General features: G+C 41.2%; 1 protein-coding gene across 3 annotated transcripts in view; it reads right to left on the bottom strand.

Annotated features, from left to right (window-relative positions):
* Positions 1-3,139: 3,139 nt before the first annotated feature.
* BOD1L1 (biorientation of chromosomes in cell division 1 like 1) overlaps positions 3,140-17,888 on the bottom strand; it is a 49,742-nt gene continuing 34,993 nt past the window's right edge. The window contains exons 16-26 of one of the 3 annotated variants that reach the window (XR_003002816.1): positions 17,509-17,588; positions 15,792-15,876; positions 15,350-15,423; positions 13,676-13,751; positions 13,563-13,597; positions 12,442-12,487; positions 10,458-10,507; positions 10,276-10,360; positions 9,739-9,892; positions 5,522-5,623; positions 4,333-4,456 (exon numbers count right to left, since the gene is read on the bottom strand). Coding sequence is in view for 1 of the 3 variants with exons in the window: in XM_024741760.1 (XP_024597528.1) it covers positions 4,339-4,456; positions 9,739-9,892; positions 10,276-10,360; positions 10,458-10,507; positions 12,442-12,487; positions 13,563-13,594; positions 13,676-13,751; positions 15,350-15,423; positions 15,792-15,876; positions 17,509-17,588 (800 nt within the window). In the remaining 2 variants the exon portion in view is untranslated. Of the gene's footprint in view, positions 4,457-5,521; positions 5,624-9,738; positions 9,893-10,275; positions 10,361-10,457; positions 10,508-12,441; positions 12,488-13,562; positions 13,598-13,675; positions 13,752-14,640; positions 14,829-14,908; positions 15,058-15,349; positions 15,424-15,791; positions 15,877-17,508; positions 17,589-17,888 lie in introns of those variants that run through there. The other 2 variants (XM_024741760.1, XR_003002817.1) reach the window with 2 other exon arrangements.

The following is a 17,888-nucleotide window of genomic DNA, read 5'->3' as shown; positions in this document are numbered from 1 at the left end:
TCTGGTTCACAGGCTAACGGTCGCCTCAGGCAGCAACCAGCCTGCTCCTTCAGCTTCCCTTAATGTGCCTATAAATGTCATCTTCTATATGTATGATGATAAGTTTGGGAGGCTCTGCCCATAAAATATCCATAGAATATTCATAGAAGCATTGTTTCACCTGGAAACAACCTAAAGACCAGTAACAGGCAAATGAACAGCTTAGTATATTGTGATGTGTTCTTTTAACGGAATACTATACGGCAGCAAAAATGTACTAACTGGAGGTATGCATATTACCATAGAAGGTGTGCACATTACCATAGACGAATTTCAAAGCACAGTGTAGAAGAAAAAAGCAAGTCTCAAATGATCCTTAAAATATGATTCTATTTATGTAAAGTTCAAAAGTATTCAAAACTTAAAATATCGTTTAGGGATGTATATACATATACAGTAAAATGATAAACTTGTATTTAGAATGGTGGTAAACTTGGGGGCACGCAGGAAGCTTCCAAGGTGTGAGTATCGTTCTATGTTTCAATGTGTTGGGGGGCCCATAGTTGGTGTATTAAATAAAGAGTGTACAGATTATAACCTGCTGAACAAGGAGGCACAAACCACCCTCATGGGGTTGGCAGGTAGCTCTTCCGGCATCCGATCTCCCACTCTGGGGAAGTGAAGACCCCGGGGTCACTTTGATCAAATGTGCAGTTTCAATACATTCATACAAAGGAAGTAAAGTCCCAAGATTTGTTGCTTACAGATCACAGATATGGAGGTGGGGTTGAGGGAAGTGCAGTGAGCTAGGGGAAGGGCAGTCCTCTGTCCCAGATCACAAGAGAGCAGGAGATGGAGAGTGGGGTACCAAGCACCTGTTACTTATAAGGTGTTTGGGGCAGAGGTCACTTATTTTTTGAGTACTCAACTCTAAGTGGTTATTTTAAAAGGTGCCCCAGGAAAAGCAAAGCGGGAACTTAGGGCAGGAATCCTCAACTCAGGTTCTTATGTAAATGTCCAGAATCTGAGTGGGAGCAGGATTGTCAAATAGATGTTAAATTGTTGAGTTTGTGTGTGTGTATGTGGTGTGTGTTATGGGGAGGTAGTAGGGGTTCTAAGGTTTTGACAACCTTGGAAAATTCTGGGTTAAACGAAGTTAGCCAGATTTCTTAGAAATCCATGTGTGCTCGTGTGACTAACGAATTTCCAAGAAGGTCTGCAGTGTGAGTAAGCAGCCTTTGGAGCTATGTATGTGTTTTGTGTGGTTAGAGCTATGTAGATATTATCTGTGTGCTCCTCCTCCTGGAAGTTTCTGGAAGGTTGACTTGGCAGTGAGGATGGGGCCTGTCGTTGCCAGTCTGCTCCTCAGCTTTCAAAATGTTCTATTCTTTAGGTCCTAACCTTGCTTCAAACTCCATTTTATATTTAAACAAACAAAGACTCTCTTGTCCACCAGGAGTTCGTCCTTTGGCCGGCTTCTCTCAGGAAGGTAACTTTCTTCCCTGCTGCTGTGTCCTGCGGTGCAGTCCCAGGGCAGCACAGCTGGGACTGGGGCTCACACTTGTGTCCCTGGTGTTGGGCTAGGAGCTCAACAAATGTGCATCCCAGCAGAGCAGTTTCAGCGGGAAGACACTGGCTATACAACCATTTCCTTCCCCTGAGAAAAATGTCTCACTCAGTGTATCAGGAAACACTTCTTGTTCTTGATTTAATTACACAAGGATAGCTAAGCAGTGATTTTAGGAAATGTAAGGTGCTCTCGCACTCAGGATGAACAATAAATAAAAAACAGATGAAAATTAAATCATTGAGCTCGAGTCATCCCCCCACCTCATCTCAAATCAGTTAGGTTTTCAGTTGTGGAGATGTTTGGGGATTCCTCCACTATATCATGGTCCTGCTGTGAGTGAGCCTGCTGTTGAGGTAGGAAGATCCATCCTCCCGCTGTTGGGGCTTTGCAGAAAGAACCTGGACCTGGGGTGAGAAGACAGGAGTTCAGTCCCAACTTGGCTCACTGTGAGATCACCAGACGGCCATTCCTAATGGCTGGCCTTGGCAAGCTGGAGTTAGTAGGTTCTAATCTTGAAGAAGTCTAGGTGATGGGGGGGGTCCAGCAGCATCGCCCTGAAGAAGGCAGGGAAGGACCAGCTTCAGCTGCAGAGGAACTGGCTGCATTACTTTCAGTCTGGGGACAGGCTGCCCCTTTGGGACGTCCCACTGCATTGGCCCAGCCTTGTGTCAGCTCCACAGACGCGTGACTGCTCAGGTTGCCTACGGACGAGCAACGAGGCATGGCAGTGGTCACTAAGCTGAGACGAGGGAAATGGAGAGTTTGAGGTGGTGTGAAAGTGTTTCCCAGTGGGATCTTGGGGGGAAGCTCCTGGCATTTTGGGCTGTGGAGTCAGGGGCTGTTCTGTGCATTGTAGGACACTCAGCATTCCCAACCTCCTCCCTTCTACTAAATATGGACCAGTGATGCCAAATCCTTTTGATGACCAAGAACTGCTCCAGTGTAGTTCCAGTGCCCCGTGGGGTGGCAGCTCCTCCCTACACGGGTTTCAGAACCGCTGTAGGTTAAGTGACCCAGCTGAGTTCCCCACCAGACGATTCCTTATGCAGCTGCAATGTTTACTTCCAACTTTGTTAAGAGGTTGCATTTCCTCACCACCCAGCTACTCAGTCCCGTAAGGTCGTGCCCAGGGAGGGCGTTACTAAACGGAATAAGACTGGTTTCACGTGGAGAATACATTCTCGGGTGAGCACTTCTGGCGAACCAATCTAGAACCATCTAGTGCAAAGATGGTTTGCCAAGGAGTTTGGAGCCTTGGAACCTAGTCTGGCTTCTTACCCTTAACTAACTTTGAGCTTTGGTTAAACTCAATCATATAAATGGAAATAAGGAGTTCTCACATTCCTTGCCTCCCAAACCCCTTCCAGATCTAACATTCAATTCTACCGAGACAGAGAGGCCATCACTGACTCAAATTTGAATGTGAAAATGGAACAATATATCTAAGACCAATTATTTAGAGAGATGAAACAGTTTTCACGGGAGAAATTTTAAAATAGGGGGAAAAAAATTCTTACCACTCAAGTTTTGGGAAACATTTTATAATTTATATATAAAATCTCAGTAAGAAACAATGTAAAATGACAGAAATATCCAACTTACATTAAGAGTTCAAAAAAAAAAAAATCACACACACTGAATGTAAATTTTAATTATAAAACAAGAATATGAACAAAACATTTTAAAACAATCTCAATTATTTGGCAACTCATCACACCATTGCTAGAGGCAAATTTGATCTTAAGAAAAGCTTAATCTTATGAAAAACTTAAGTTGGACAGTTTGCTCATATGAGAGTTAAAACATGTTTTAAAAAAAGAATCTGGCAATAAAGCCAGTTTCTATCTTGAAATAACTGTGTATAAAATAACATATAATCCTGAAGCTCGATAAACAGGAGTGACTTAAATCTTCAATGCATTTCTCTTCACTGAAAAAGACATTATGGAAAGAACATGGGGCAGCACAGAGAGGAATGGACACCGACACAGGGGTTTATGCTGCAGGTGACAGATGTAATTTTACTTGAACCGGAACCTCCTACGTCAGTGGGGCTGGTAGTAAAGTCAGAGATGCGAGTATAATCTAGAAACAAGTTACATTCTTAAAAAACAGAATCACAACTGTGAACAGAAAAGCAATGGAGACCCCTTCTTGAGCTAAACTACTTTACTTGGATACATGCGAGAAGAGTCTGTATTTCCTGCCAGATGAAATTCAGATAGTTACAGGGCAGGCAGAGTCCTAAAACATCTCTACTAATGACTGCATAGCATTTAAAACCCTTTTTTTTTATTAAAAAAAATAAAATAAAATAAACAGATATATAGTAAAGTTCACAGATAAGTTTTCTCTGTAAAATAAATAAAGTGTTCATTGATTAGCATCATACATACAGTAAAATACAACCTGTTTTTACATGTTTATATACTGTACACAGATTATCAATTGGCAGCCTGGTGTCTGATGGGCTGGAAGGGTTTGCGTGAGTGATGTGTCACATCGGGAAATCCCAATTTCAAATGTTAAAATATACAACTACTTTGTTTTGAGTTCAGGTACAAAGTAAACTTATTTTCCTTTATCTGAAATAAATGTACATAATACTTCTATGAACAATAGTTTATAAAGCTGTTTAAAACATAACAAGAAAAAGCTTGCACCTAGGAACTTGGGAGCACATGCACGGCCTTCCCCTGGTTAAAAACAACAGCCTGTGGCCCTGAGGCTTGTCCCTCTTCTCTCTACCGTGTCCCCTTGTGGACCAGCCAGGGGTGGCCGCAGTCAGATTACCGCTTTGCCTTCTTCACTGGGGTCTCCTCCACCCTCTGCTGGCCTCTGGTGCGTGCCCCGGGAGGGCTAGCTTCTCTCTTGCGTTTGGTAGGAGGGGAGAGCTGTGCCTTTGATCTGCAGTAAACAAAAGTCAAGGCCGTGGTAAGACTTAGAAAGAGTTGCTTCAAATAATTTGGGAGTTCTTCAAAAATTGGAAGATTTTTGACCTTGAGAGCCAAGAAGAGAAAACCTGGATAAGGTCTACACAGGACACGAAGACTCTAGAAGAGCCTATGCTGACTGGTTACTTGCTGACAGCCTCACATCCTAACAGGGCACGGGTGGGGGAGTTTGGAAGCCTGTACTCTGATTCCGGTTCTGTCCTACTCTGGGTGTGGACCTTGGTCAAGACCACTTTCTTCTCTAGGCCCTAGTTCTTCTATCTATACAATAAAGAAATCAACGGCCAGTCCCATGTTGAAACAACTGGTGAGAACACAGCAGGATGGCAGCCTCCGTCTGAGCACGCGCACAACCGTGTCTCACAGGACGTTACCACAGAGGACAGCTGGCAGTGTTAGAAAAGGCATGGGAACCTGAGAAGAGTTTCCTACCCAGTCTCCCTGCCAGCAGCCTAGCCCTGCTCTCCATTCTGCCATTAGACTGATTTGTCGGAAACTTCAGTTAATCATGTCAATATCACCATCTGTCTTATCTCTTCTCTAGGATCTCTGATACTTTCAGCACAAAGTCATCCAGAACGCAATACACAAAGTCCTTTACCATTTGCCCTCAACTGCTGCACCATTCTGGACTATAGTCCTGCCAAAGTAGCCCCATTCCCAAACACAAAGTGTTCTCTGACATGTTCATATTTTGGCATGTGATTTTTTTTTGGAACAACGCCACACCTCCTATCTGGCAAACCTCATTTTGAAGCCCCAGTTCAAAAGCAACTCCTTCTGGGAAGCCTTCCTCATCACAGAGCAAGCTGCCCTTCGGAAACCCCACAGCACTTTCTGTTGTTAATTTATCCACTGGAGTTTTTCAAATTGCAGGCTAGAGCCATTATTTTAAAACAATGTATTAATAGAACACAATAGACCACTGATATCACTTCTATTCAGTTTGGCTCATGAAAATTTTGTTTCAGTGACAACGACAATATTGCAGAATACATTCTTAACATGAGCTGCTTACTGTCAAAAAAGTTTGAAAGTCAGGTACACATACGTCCCTCCATTAGACAGGATGTTTCTCCAGGGCAGCTGCTGAGGTTATTCCTTTTCCTCTCTCCAGTGCCTAGAACAAAGCCCGACATGTGTGGGCGAGCAGTAAATGTTATATCAGTGAAGACACTTGGAAAATAAAACTGCAGGAGATGGGACTCTACTGATGTGAAGACATGTTTTACTTATTGTTCCTTTGACAGCACAAGTAAATAAGCTCAAATCGAGTCAAATATTGTTGTATATGATGTAGTTTCAGCATGTTATCTATGCATGTGTTGAGAACGGCTAAAAACCAGTGGTTGTCAATATCCCATTTCAAACCATAACCAGGGAAAGCCATCAGCCACTAAGTGTGCAGCTATTTACCTAGGAGTGGGCGTGTGCCAGCACTGTGCTGGATGTCATACCGCAGAGAACAGAAGCTTTGCGCAGGGGCTTCCGTCTAGCTGTGTGAGCTTGGCTAGGTCACCTGACAGACCCTTTCCTTCCACTCAGAGGGTGGCCTATGACCAGCAGCACTGGCAGCACCTGGGAGCTTGTGAGAAATGCAGACCATCAGGTCCTGCCCCAGACCTACAGAATCAGAGCCTGCATCTCAGCAAGAGCCTCTGTGACTGGCCTGCACATTCATGTTTGAGAAATAATGAACCAGACCTTTCTAACATTCTTCTCATATATAAAGTAAGGATAAATACTACATTTTACTTAATGAGGATTAATGGGAGAATAGATGTGAAAGGTGCCCGGCACTTCAGTTTGCTTCGCTTTCTATAACATGGGGATAACAATGCATACATACAAGTATGCTAGGAAGATCAAATGTGATAAGAGACATCAAAACAGTTTTTATACAATGTGAAGTCTTTTATTTTTTGATGCTATAATGTACAGAAGGTAAGGCAAGTCCCTGACCTCAAGGAAGAAGCTTATGGACCAGAGAGGAAAACAAAACTAACACACTTAAAGCAATGGTATATGCCACTGTCAACTGCACAGCCCCAATTAGAAGGGCAACAGGAAGGAGGTGAGGATGAGCTGAACGGGCAGGGCAGCATCCTGAAGGGGGTGGGTGTACAGGACGGAAGGACCTGGCTGACTGGGGGCTGGTGGTGAGGGCGCTCCTCAAGAAAGAGCCAGAACAAGCAGAGGCAGGGAGCAGGGGTCGGCACAACCTGTGGGAAGCGGGAAGATGAACCAGGCCAGGCTGAAGGTGTAAGCCGGCTCGTGGCTATGCCTCAAGGGCTCTCCTGTCACCTCATCACCTCTCCAGTGCTCTGGGCAAAACAGAAATGACCCCGGGCTGTTACCTGCTGGACCCTGCTGCACTGCTTTAACCAAGCATTCAGGTCTGTGACCACTCGGGGAGAAACAAGCCTTGTCTTTGGTTCTGGGGGGCAGGAGTTGGCAGGTAAGGCTCACACGTGTCAAGGATAAAGCCTGTGCAGGAGGGCTGTGAGGTGGGGCAGACTGGTGAGGCCACCGAGACTCCTTTTGGCAGCCCTTCCTACTCTGTTTGGAGTAGATTTCATTTGGAAAACAAATGATTCCCAAAGACAGTTATTTGGCAAGACAAGAATCTTAAACTTAGGGAGAAAGCATCACTGCACCAAAACCAGTCTCAGGGGTTTAAAAGTGACTTGAACGTCAGCAGGACTTACCTTCCTAGTTGGGGAGATTTACTAACTTTTTCACTGGTAGATAATTTCTCTTTTGCTAATTTTTGGTGATTTCTAAGAGAAACTGTTTCTGGGCTGCCAAGTTTGGATGTTGCATGTGTAGATGGCTCACTATGATGTTTTCTGAAACAGATGATAGAAACACTGGGCAATGGCAGCACTGAACACTCCAGTCCCTGGGACTCCAGAAAGGACGAGGCTCCTCATGGGCAAGTCAGAGAATGGGGACTAAAAGTAGGAAAATGGCTGGTTTTCTGGACCACTGTTGGTAAGCAGGTCTTCATGTCACCTGAGACTAACTCTGCTTATATGACTCTAGCTTTGCTTTCACTGTGTGGGACAGTATACCGTGATTTAGAGAAAGATAACTCTGTGATAAACAGAAAATATATTGGCTGATGAGATAAGATCCCAAAGTGCTCACCAGAGTAGAATAAGGGGCCAAGATCGATGAAAGTACAGTTCACAAAGCTGAATGTTAAGGCCCTGGAACCGGGTCCAAGCAGTCGCCTGCACAAGCATCAGGTGAGAGAAGAAATGCCCCATGAGGAAAAAGAACGTGCTGAGCTGGTGTGCAGCCCAGGCAGAGGGAGCCCAGTGAGTTGGATGCATGTTGAAGCACAGTCTAGAAAATAAGGTGGACAGGCCTCTTCTAGATTCATCAGCGCACACTTGGTGTAAACATTTGCTTCTTAAAAGAGAATACAGATAAACTGAGGAGAACAAACAGGATGATGAGGGGGCTCAAAACAAGAGAAGACCTAGAAGCCACCCTCCAGTGTTTAAGGGAAAGTTGTACAGGCTCCAAAGGTAGAAGCTATGGGGAGGCCAGCATCCATTGAACACAAGAGAATGCCATGAGGAGGTGGCTTTCCTGTCCTGAGGTAACATACAGAAGCAGAAATACCTTTACAGAGGAGCTGCTGGCAGCATGATCGAGGTACTGATGGGTTTGCAGTATGGACCCACTGAGACCCCATGTGACCCTGAGAATCTGTGGGATTATAAAGATGCCAGAGCCCTGGAACCAATCAACCAATGCCAAGGAATCTAAAGTGAAAAAAATCCCTTTGTAAGTCACAAGCTCCTAAAGTGCATTAAGGAGAAGCATTGATAATCCGGGTGATTATAGAACCGTAAGTCAAATACGATTTATTTTTGAAGAATAAATTTTAAAGGGAAAATCTGTTAGCTACTTTTAGACACTCACTTGAAGATGCCTAGAAGGCCTGTGGAACTTTCTGAGTTGGGCTCGACTATACTGGATGATCTTTTCACGAGTGTAAAAGAGGGAGGGGTGTCTGTACCCAAATGCACCCTCTCAATCAGCAGATATCTTAATTCTGTGATTCCTATTTATCTGAGCTGCCCCACCTAAAAAACAACCATGAGACACCTTGCCTTCAGCCCTGTGAGCTCCTAAAGTCTTCTGGCTCTAAAATCTCATTCTTTGAGAAACTAAACCACATCATGAATGGCTAATAATGTACAGGTTTAGAGGAATTAGAAATAGGTTCATTTTAAGTCTTCATGTAAACATAACACATTATTACTATTATACTACAGTGGCAGATGTTAGTAAGTGATACTCTTGAAATAAATATTCCTGAAATCTTGGATAATGAAATTATAGATGATGATACCAAGATTAACAGCTTGTGAATCACATTAAAAATAGAAAATATTCACGCTTCAGAAAAAGTTATAAAACTGTAAGGTGATGCAACACTTCTCAAGATGGGCTGTGGGGAAAGGAATACTGATTGATGTTAAAAGGTATAATAACAGGGGCTGGGGGGCCAAGTATAACTGACAAAGTTAAATAGGTTTCTTTCCTTTAGGACCATGATAAGCCCTTAATATGGTAATGTACACTATGGCTTAAGAAGGAGAGAAAATTCAGAGGCATTCCCCAAACTCACTTGACCATGGTCCTCTTTTCTCCAGAGGCTCTGGCTAGACTAGGGTTTGGGAGAACGTACTATGGGAAACATATGAAATTGCCAGTTATGTAAGTGGAAAATGGTGGCCATCCTGGCGATTTCACGTGATGGACCCATTACACAGCACTGTGAGGTGCATCTTGCAACGGGTATGGGCTCGTGATTTCTCTTTCTCACTGCAGCTAAGCACGCTGCACACAGAGACTGTGTTGTATGTATCTGTGTTTCCACCCATGGTGCTTAGCACTGCATCTGAGACATCTACTCATCCTTGATAAATATTTATGAAGGAACTAAATAGGTTGCACCAAACAGGTATCTAAAGCCTGGAAAAGATTCCAAAGTGATCCTCAAAAATGGTTTAAGAGGGAAAATAGCCTCTCCCAGAGGAAATGAAATGTCAGAGGACTGGGAGCATGTGCTCTCTGCTGAGGATAAAATGAAAGGAAAGAGCTCACACTGTGGCACAAGTGAGTCAAAGACAAGAGAAACCCATGAAACCCACAGCTATTTTCTGATGGAGAAGCTGGTAAAGGTTCTGGAAGCTCTCCTTTGTCCCCTGTTACCTCTGAGCCTCTGATCTGGTGCTGGACCTTGTGGTGGCTCCTGTGGGCTCATCCTCTTCCTCTTCTTCCTCTTCCTCATCAGACTCCTGGTCTTTCTTGTCCTCAGTTGCTTCAGAAGCTGATTTCTGGCGTTTTCTTTCTGGCTCTGAGGACTCTGTTCAGACAGAACGGTAACACCTGGATTGTACAATTCCCAAAGACACTTCCAAAGGACAGATATTAGGGCCTTGGAGGCAGAAGAAGTGGTTTTCCACTTCCTTTTTGTTTCAGCACTTGCAATTCACAACTGTTTAACTTAATCTCTGGGATAGTTTACTTAGGCAGTTCACAGCCAACATTTGCAAAAAATTCACATGTACTCAGAAAAGCACCTGGGATGTACCATTTCTGACACAGGATTAGAGCCATTTCACACATATTTATGTAGTATTAATACTAGCTGCACCCCCTGGATTTTTCCTCATCCAAAGAAAAACTCTTAAAAAGGTGATTCTGAAATGATAAGACTCTGTAATTAAGACTCTGCCAGGAACATACCAGCATCATCTGATAGAGTGAGCGAACGCTTGGGCTTTCTTCCTCTCCGACGCACATTTGCTACAGATTTTTCTTCACTGTCATCCTAGAAGCAATAAAATTAAAGTTGAAATGGTGGTCACTTGAGCATTTACTAAGTTTATTTCTAAAGGACATGTCTTGATAAGAAAATTAACACTTACATTGCTTCCACTTCGTTCTTGTAGGTTAGGTATTTCTTTATTGGACTCATCTTTAAGAAAAGGAAGATCTCTGCATTAATATTTTAATTAGTGTCAAATTAAATTTCAACAGTTTGGCTTGCTGTCTGTGAATGTACCAGTGATAATTAAGGTATTCTTACGCAATTTATCATTGTTTTTGTATCAGCCAAGCAAACGTTGAGGTGGAATACCTAAGCAAAAAAGCACGTCGGAATGAAAGTCAGGATACCAAAGTTTGCGTTTCAGATCTGTCATGAATAAGCTATGTGATCTAGGCAAATTACTTAAATTCCCTCAGCCTCAGTTTTTTCATCTGTGAGATGAGGATTTGGGTTAGATTGCCTTCATGGTTTCTCTCTTTCAGCTCAAATGCTCTGAACCTGGAAAGGGAGGAGGAAGGGGACATCTAGGGAGCCCCCAAGAAACAGCAGGAACTGCAGGTCAGGATTCCAGACTTTACTCAAATTGTAATGGAGCTCTATAAATAGTACAGCCCTCATTTGATAGGTAGGAAAATGAGGCTTGAGTAACTTAAGTAATTTGTTCAGAGTCACATAACTAGCAGGTGAGGGGGGGGAGTTGGAATTCTTATGACTCCATATACTTATATCATGGTATCTAGAAAAGTACATTTTATAATCCTATTTTAGGTTGTGAATACCTATTCTTTAAGTATTTGCTTTCTGTAGATGTTATCATTTTCTGAGAATGTATCTTGGTAAGAAAAATGAAGTTTAGTTCAATGCACTGTTTGAAGCTAAGATTATGAGGATGCTGATTAGACACTCAACAACCCCAAAGTGGACTTACTAGTGATGAAGACTGCGTAGCTGCCTTTTCTGCAATTTCACTAAACTAACGTAGGTAGAAGAGTTAAAAACCAAGAAAAAGGCTCACAAAGAAGAATCCAGTCTTTAACTGGTCATCATTACCCAGATTCAGAAAACTACTGCCCAACGACAATACTAAAACATAATTGCATAGCTTACAATAGAGTCTTTAAAGGGCATTTGAGTTCTAAAGATTTCTTGTTGTATGGATATAAAATATTATAAAATTATGAATAAAAGGTGGTTAAAAACAAAACATAAGCAAAACCTCCTTTTGTTAAAAAAAAAAACAAACCTTAATTTTCAAAGAGGCAAGAAAAAGTAAAATATGATCATAAGATCCCACACGTAGTTAAATGTGGAAAAAAAATTTTAATTACACATTTGCTTTTACCTTGCTAATCAAAATATGTACTTTCCTGATATGACCATGCTATTTATTTGGTCCAAAATACTTGTCATATTCTTTTTTTTTTTGCCTGTGTCAGCACTTTCAAACCCATCAATGGCCATTTTTTGCTTTTATGTATCAAAAAATTTAAACCATGAAATTAATACAGACACATAGTAAAGATTCTAGAAAATGCAGGCAACAGTAAAAACATGAAATGTTCCTACTATCTCACCAGCGAGAGCTAATCATTATCAACATTTTGGAATATTTTTTCTTCTTGAAATGAGGACAAAAACACTTCATTGAAACAATTTTATCTCTTGCATCCTAGTTCTGGAAGCTGCACAGGCTCCTTTCAAAATTCTTCTTCTGAAAACAATAGGCTCTTGGGCTGAATTTCTGTCTTCCTGATAAGATTTCCCAGTCCCAGGTTGATCTATTTCTCCCTAAAACATGTCCATGAAAGTATGGTTTGGACACAGCAGTGCCTTCCCTCTTTTGCTCCGTGTTGCCCTCCCCCTCCTCTCTGAAGGCTTCCCAGACTAACAAAACTGAGAATGACTCATTTCACAGGAAAAGCCACTAGCTAGAGTCTCTCATGGCTACAAGGACAGCCGCTTTTACCAAGGAAGCCACCCACTTAATTGGAAAACAATGAAATTCTAAAACCTTCCCTGACAGCCAGGCTTCCCCACCCCTTCCTTAAATCATACACAGAGCAATGCTTTTAGGTACATACCTGTTTGCATTATTTTCTGTTTGCTGCCAGGTGGAGATTGTTCTACCTAAATTTAAACAAAGAAAAAAACTGAAGTCAGAAGTTTGTTATCATCACGTAGAAAGTCAATCAACAATGTAAAGAAGGTACAGGAGGACCTCTGTTTATTATGTAGGCAGAATATCTGGAACCTACTTCCTGCAGTTGATTAAACATACCAAGCAAATATGGATGCCTATGATTCTGAACACACAGGCCTTTCCACAAGGAGGATTAGGGCTGCCACAAGCCTCTCCCAGCCACTGTGCTGCTACGCCGGGGGGCAAGCAATGGAGGGACACACATGGCCTGCTGTTAATATTCCCCAATCCGGCCCGGCAAACCATCTTATGTGTTGGTAAATGCATTCACACTCTTACATGTGGTTCTGTTGTCTTATAAGAATTCTAGTGAGATAATTAATGCAGATATTGTTATACTACTTTATATCCAAGGAAATGGGAGTCTCGAGAGGGTCACATGACTGGCCCAGTACCACAGATCTGGGAGCAAGTGGCAGAGCTGAGGCTTGAATCCCATTTGCTTTTGTTAGGTCAGTGGACATGTCTGTCCTCTTAATAATGTTATCATTGAAACTCATGCAATGACGTCTTGGTACAATGATTTTGTTGGGTATACACTTCAGGGTCAAAGATAAAGAATATTAAAAAACATAAAGTATTAATGCCAATTTTCCTGCATCAAAATTGGTGTACATTCTACTATAAAAGGGCCTCCATAAAAAGTAGTAAGATAGACACTTTGGAGGTTTCCATAAAGAAGCCATTATCTAAAAATCATACAAAACAGCTATTTTCTATATTTTAATCAAGGATGACAAGAAGATAAGTCCCTAGATAATTTATATAACTGAACTGACAGGTGAGGATAGAGTCAGAGTGAATTACAATTAATATATTTATATGATGCTATTAGTAATCATAATATTATCTGAATGGTTATTTGATGTTTTATTTAAGAAAATCTCTTAAAGCTTTTCAAATACTTTTTAGAAAAGATAGTTGAAAATGCTAATATTGCAGTATACTCTTTCCAGTCAAGAGCAGATATTTGAAGAATTCTCATCTTTTGCAATTACTTACAGTGACAATGCCAGCATCTGTTTTGCAGTCATCTTCTAAAAAATAAAAATCTCACTTAGAAAATCAATTTGAAAATTTCTTTTGTGTGAACTGAAAACACACCAAATACCTACTTGTTTTTAATGATGTTTCTACAGGGTGTTTACGAGGTCTTCCTCTTTTCCTTTTAATAATTACTGGCTGATCTTCCTAAGGGGAAAAGGAAAAAAAAGCAATACAAAGTTTTATCCTCTATTATACAAATAGTTTGCTTTCTCAAAATGGGATTTAGAGTTCCCTCCTAAGAGGTCTCAAATCCCAGCTTTGTCTCTTAAAAAATATGTGACCTTAGGCTTAGTGCTTCATTTCTCTCAGTACAGTCCCCTCACTTGACAAACAAGTCTGAGTATGAATGAGTATGAGCTGACTGAGTATAAATTCAGAGTCCTGAGGATTATGAGATAATGAGATAATGGAAGTAAGCGCTCAGTGTCAGCTTTTACTTCTGTAATAAATATGTATGTCCACTTAAATGTGGATTTGGTCCTAGTCACTTGTGACCAAATGGGATCCCTTATAAAAAATAAAGGAGGCCACTGAAAACAAACAGAACTATTAAAAAGCTGTATCAACAAACAGCTTGGAGAGGGTGTGGAGAAATGAATAAATGCTGGAGAGGGTGTGGAGAAAAGGGAACCCTCTTGAACTGTTGGTGGGAATGTAAATTCATACAGCCACTATGGAGAACAGTATGGAGGTTCCTTAAGAAACTAAAAATAGAACTAGCATACGACCCAGAAATCCCACTACTGGGCATATACCCTGAGAAAACCATAATTCAAAAAGAGTCATGTACCACAATGTTCACTGCAGCACTATTTACAATAGCCAGAACATGGAAGCAACCTAAGGGTCCATCGACAGATGAATGGATAAAGAAGACGTGGCACATATATACAATGGAATACTACTTGGCCATGTGGAAGATCAGCTCCGTGCTTTGTGACCACCTAGAGGGGTGGGATAGGGAGGGTGGGAGGGAGATGCAAGAGGGAGGGGATATGGCGATATATGTAAACATACAGCTGATTCACTTTATTATACAGCAGAAACTAACACACTATTGTAAAGCAATTATACTCCAATAAAAATGTTAAAAAAAAGAAGCTGTATCAAGACTGGCAAACTTGGCAATGGTTATGTAGATCTGGCTGGTGTACAAGTTGTTTCCCTTGATTTATGGGCCTCCGTCTCAGGTCACTGTGATTCTGTGTCCCACTGGGCTCTCTGCAAATCCGAAGGGGCCTGGAGTGAGCAGGGATGGAGGTCTGCCTCTCCTGCAGCCTCCCAGGAATCCCTGACCTCACCTTGTCAAACTGGGTCCCGTCTGGCACTTGCTGCAGGCCTTCCGCACATCCTGATGCTGCTGCTCCCATTTCGTTCTGCTGGACTCCAGGGCTCAGCAGCTCCCTGTTCTCTGACCTGAGCTGGTGCCTGGCTTGGCCGTGCTAAGCCTCTGGGTCAGGAAGTGACATGGACACTGAGGTACAGATCTGGGCTGATCCCATGTGGCTGACAGAAGTAGGTCTCATACAAATGTTTGGATAAAATTAAGATATAGGGAACAAAATGAATCAAAATGACACTGATGAAGTGCACTGCATGAAATGCTGTCCTAGTGCACTAAAAAAAAAAGAGCTACTTCAAAAGCATTTAAGAAGAACTTTGGGTAAGAGCATTGAATGTATTTTATTTGTTTGTAGTACTTAAATAAATCTGAACAAATAAATATAAAAAACATTCCTCACCTCCTGAGATTTTATGTTGTCATCATCATTCTGCTCTGTCTTTTCGCCAGAGGCTTCACTGCTGCTGTATTCATCTGAAGAAAGAGCAGAGCTCGTTCACTGCTGGGGACTACACTCAGCCTTGGCGCCAGGACACCTACCAAGGTGACCTATGTCGTCCCCGTCACACATGCACACAGACTCCATTCTCAGGTGGACACACCAAAGTTAATAAGCCAGAGTCTGGTTAACCGATAAGAAGCACACTTTGGGTAAAACAGGAGCCAGATTAAAAATGATCCCCAAGTGCTACTGATACTCAGCACGACGTACTGTGTTATAACGGGAAGGCAGATCAGCAAACTGCAGTTTCAGTTGGTGAAGCCTGGTGAGAGATATGCTGACTGCTTTGAAGGATTAGTCTCCTCTTAAAACAATTTATCTAAGTAGATGTATTACTCACCTTTTTCTTCCATGGCCCTTGAAGCAGTGTTGTTTGTCTTAGAACTTGTTTTAGGTAACTCTTCCAAATCTCCAGAGTTCTCTTCCTATGGAGAAGTTGAACAAGACAAGAAGCTTCTTTTTCTTACTTATTTCAACAATAATTTCCTAGCAGTCTTTTAGATATCTGTGGGAATTTTTTTAAAAAAATAACAATCTTGCTGCTTGGGAGACTACACAAAAAGATACAAAATCTGAAGGCAGAAAAGCATGAGATAAGGCTATAAAGCAACAAGGCCATTTTTTTTTTTCCCCTGCAAAATGGAAATTGCTCTCCTCCCTCACCCTGGACTTTTCAAGAGAAACTCCAAAGAAAGAACTGAAAGGAATTTACAACAGATTTTTTTTTTTTTTTTCTTTGCTGGTGGAGGCGAGGGACTGGGGGAAACGAATAAAGCAGAAGATGCCAAAGAGAACTTCTGGGTATCCAGCTGGGCTGATTTAGAGCAATGATTTCTCAATGGTTAAATTATTTGCCCTTAGCTGCAAAGAAGTTTTGAGCATGAAATACCAAATTGTTTATACTATGATACTAATATAATGTGTAAATAAAAATATACAAGTTAAATTTAAAATCAGAATACTGTTTTATATTGAGAATATTACCTGTATATGTGATTTTTAAATGAAAATAATTAAGTCAGAGTATATTTAAATTTAACATTAAAAACCTTACACAAAGTTGAAGGGAGAATAAAAGGATACCCTTTAATCTGTTTCTTTCCAAATTCAGGAGTACTGTCTCAAGATTTTTGTTCTGGATAGGGCAGGGGGAGTGATGGGCTTTTTAAAACCCAGTATCTTTCCTTGGCCACAACCAACTGAAATTCATGACAATATGTGACTTTACCTCTTCGGTTGTTAAAATTCTTTTACTACTTTTTATTTAGTTTATCAGTTATTGGGAGGAAAAGAGACTATAAACTGGTTTTAGTGAGCTGGAAGTCAGCTGCATATATTTATAAGGTGACTTAAATACTTTTGGAACAAGTTGGAAAAACAATAGATTAGGGAAAGAGAGAGAAAAAGAAGATGGAGGTGGACTGGAATAGACACTGAGAAGTACTGTCTCAGAAATGGGAGAAAACCCAAGAAGAGGTTATCTACCAGGAAATGGAGAAATCTGGGCCTAGAACAAAAGACAGGGTAAGAGCAGAAATGAAAATTTGTGAGCCGCTTCCCTGAGTCACAAGGTGAAAATAAGATCATAGGAAAAAAGAGGCAATGAAGGAGGGCCCATCCTTGGACTACCTATATTTTAGGGGCTGGAGTTATGGTAAAGAGAAAGCCAAATATTAAAATTTTTAAACAGTATGTATCACCGTATTTCACTGTTCTCATGTAAGTATATCTATAATAAAGCATATTACACTTGGGAAGAAAGGACCTGGAAACCTAAGGAAGTCAATGAACAAAAACCTAAGCAATGATTATATCTAAACTGTGATATTAATACAATCTCACAGTTTAAGATTATAAAGTGCAACATTTGTTTTTTCCTTTGAGAGAGCCTAAAAAATATACACCTTTTATTTTTAGAGATACATAAAGTAAAAGGGATATTAGAACTATATATATAATATATACACACACACACATATATATAATACAAAATAAGTATACACAGTGATGTAATTAGGTTACCCCTAAAACTTAAAATTAATATGTGGAAAAAGTACCTTTGTATCCTGTGGCTCAGTTTCAGAGCATTGCCTCTGTCCTGTTTCTATTATGGAATCCAGGACATCTGGATTATCATCTGTAAATCAGTTTGCACAGAATCACAAAGGAATAAAAGCCAAATGAAATGCATAGTTCTATTTTAAAAAATGACAGTTTGAGACTTCTATCTTAGGCATTTATGATGTCATGTGACTTGAGCACTGAACACTGGCCTTGGCCCTAGCAAAACCAAAAAAATAAAAATAAAAAAATCTAAATGCTCAAATGGCACCAACAAAGCAGGAGGTTCTGTGGAGAAGGCTTAGGACATAGCGTTTCCACAGATTCTTTTATTCTTGGCTGAGCTGTGTGGCTGTGGTTCCCCAACCAGGGATTG

Source organism: Neophocaena asiaeorientalis, unplaced genomic scaffold (genome assembly GCF_003031525.2).
Source record: "Neophocaena asiaeorientalis asiaeorientalis breed wild unplaced genomic scaffold, Neophocaena_asiaeorientalis_V1.1 scaffold218, whole genome shotgun sequence".
Taxonomy (NCBI): domain Eukaryota; kingdom Metazoa; phylum Chordata; class Mammalia; order Artiodactyla; family Phocoenidae; genus Neophocaena; species Neophocaena asiaeorientalis.
The sequence above is the reverse complement of the archived record's forward strand: the minus strand, read 5'-3'. Positions and strand labels throughout refer to the sequence as shown.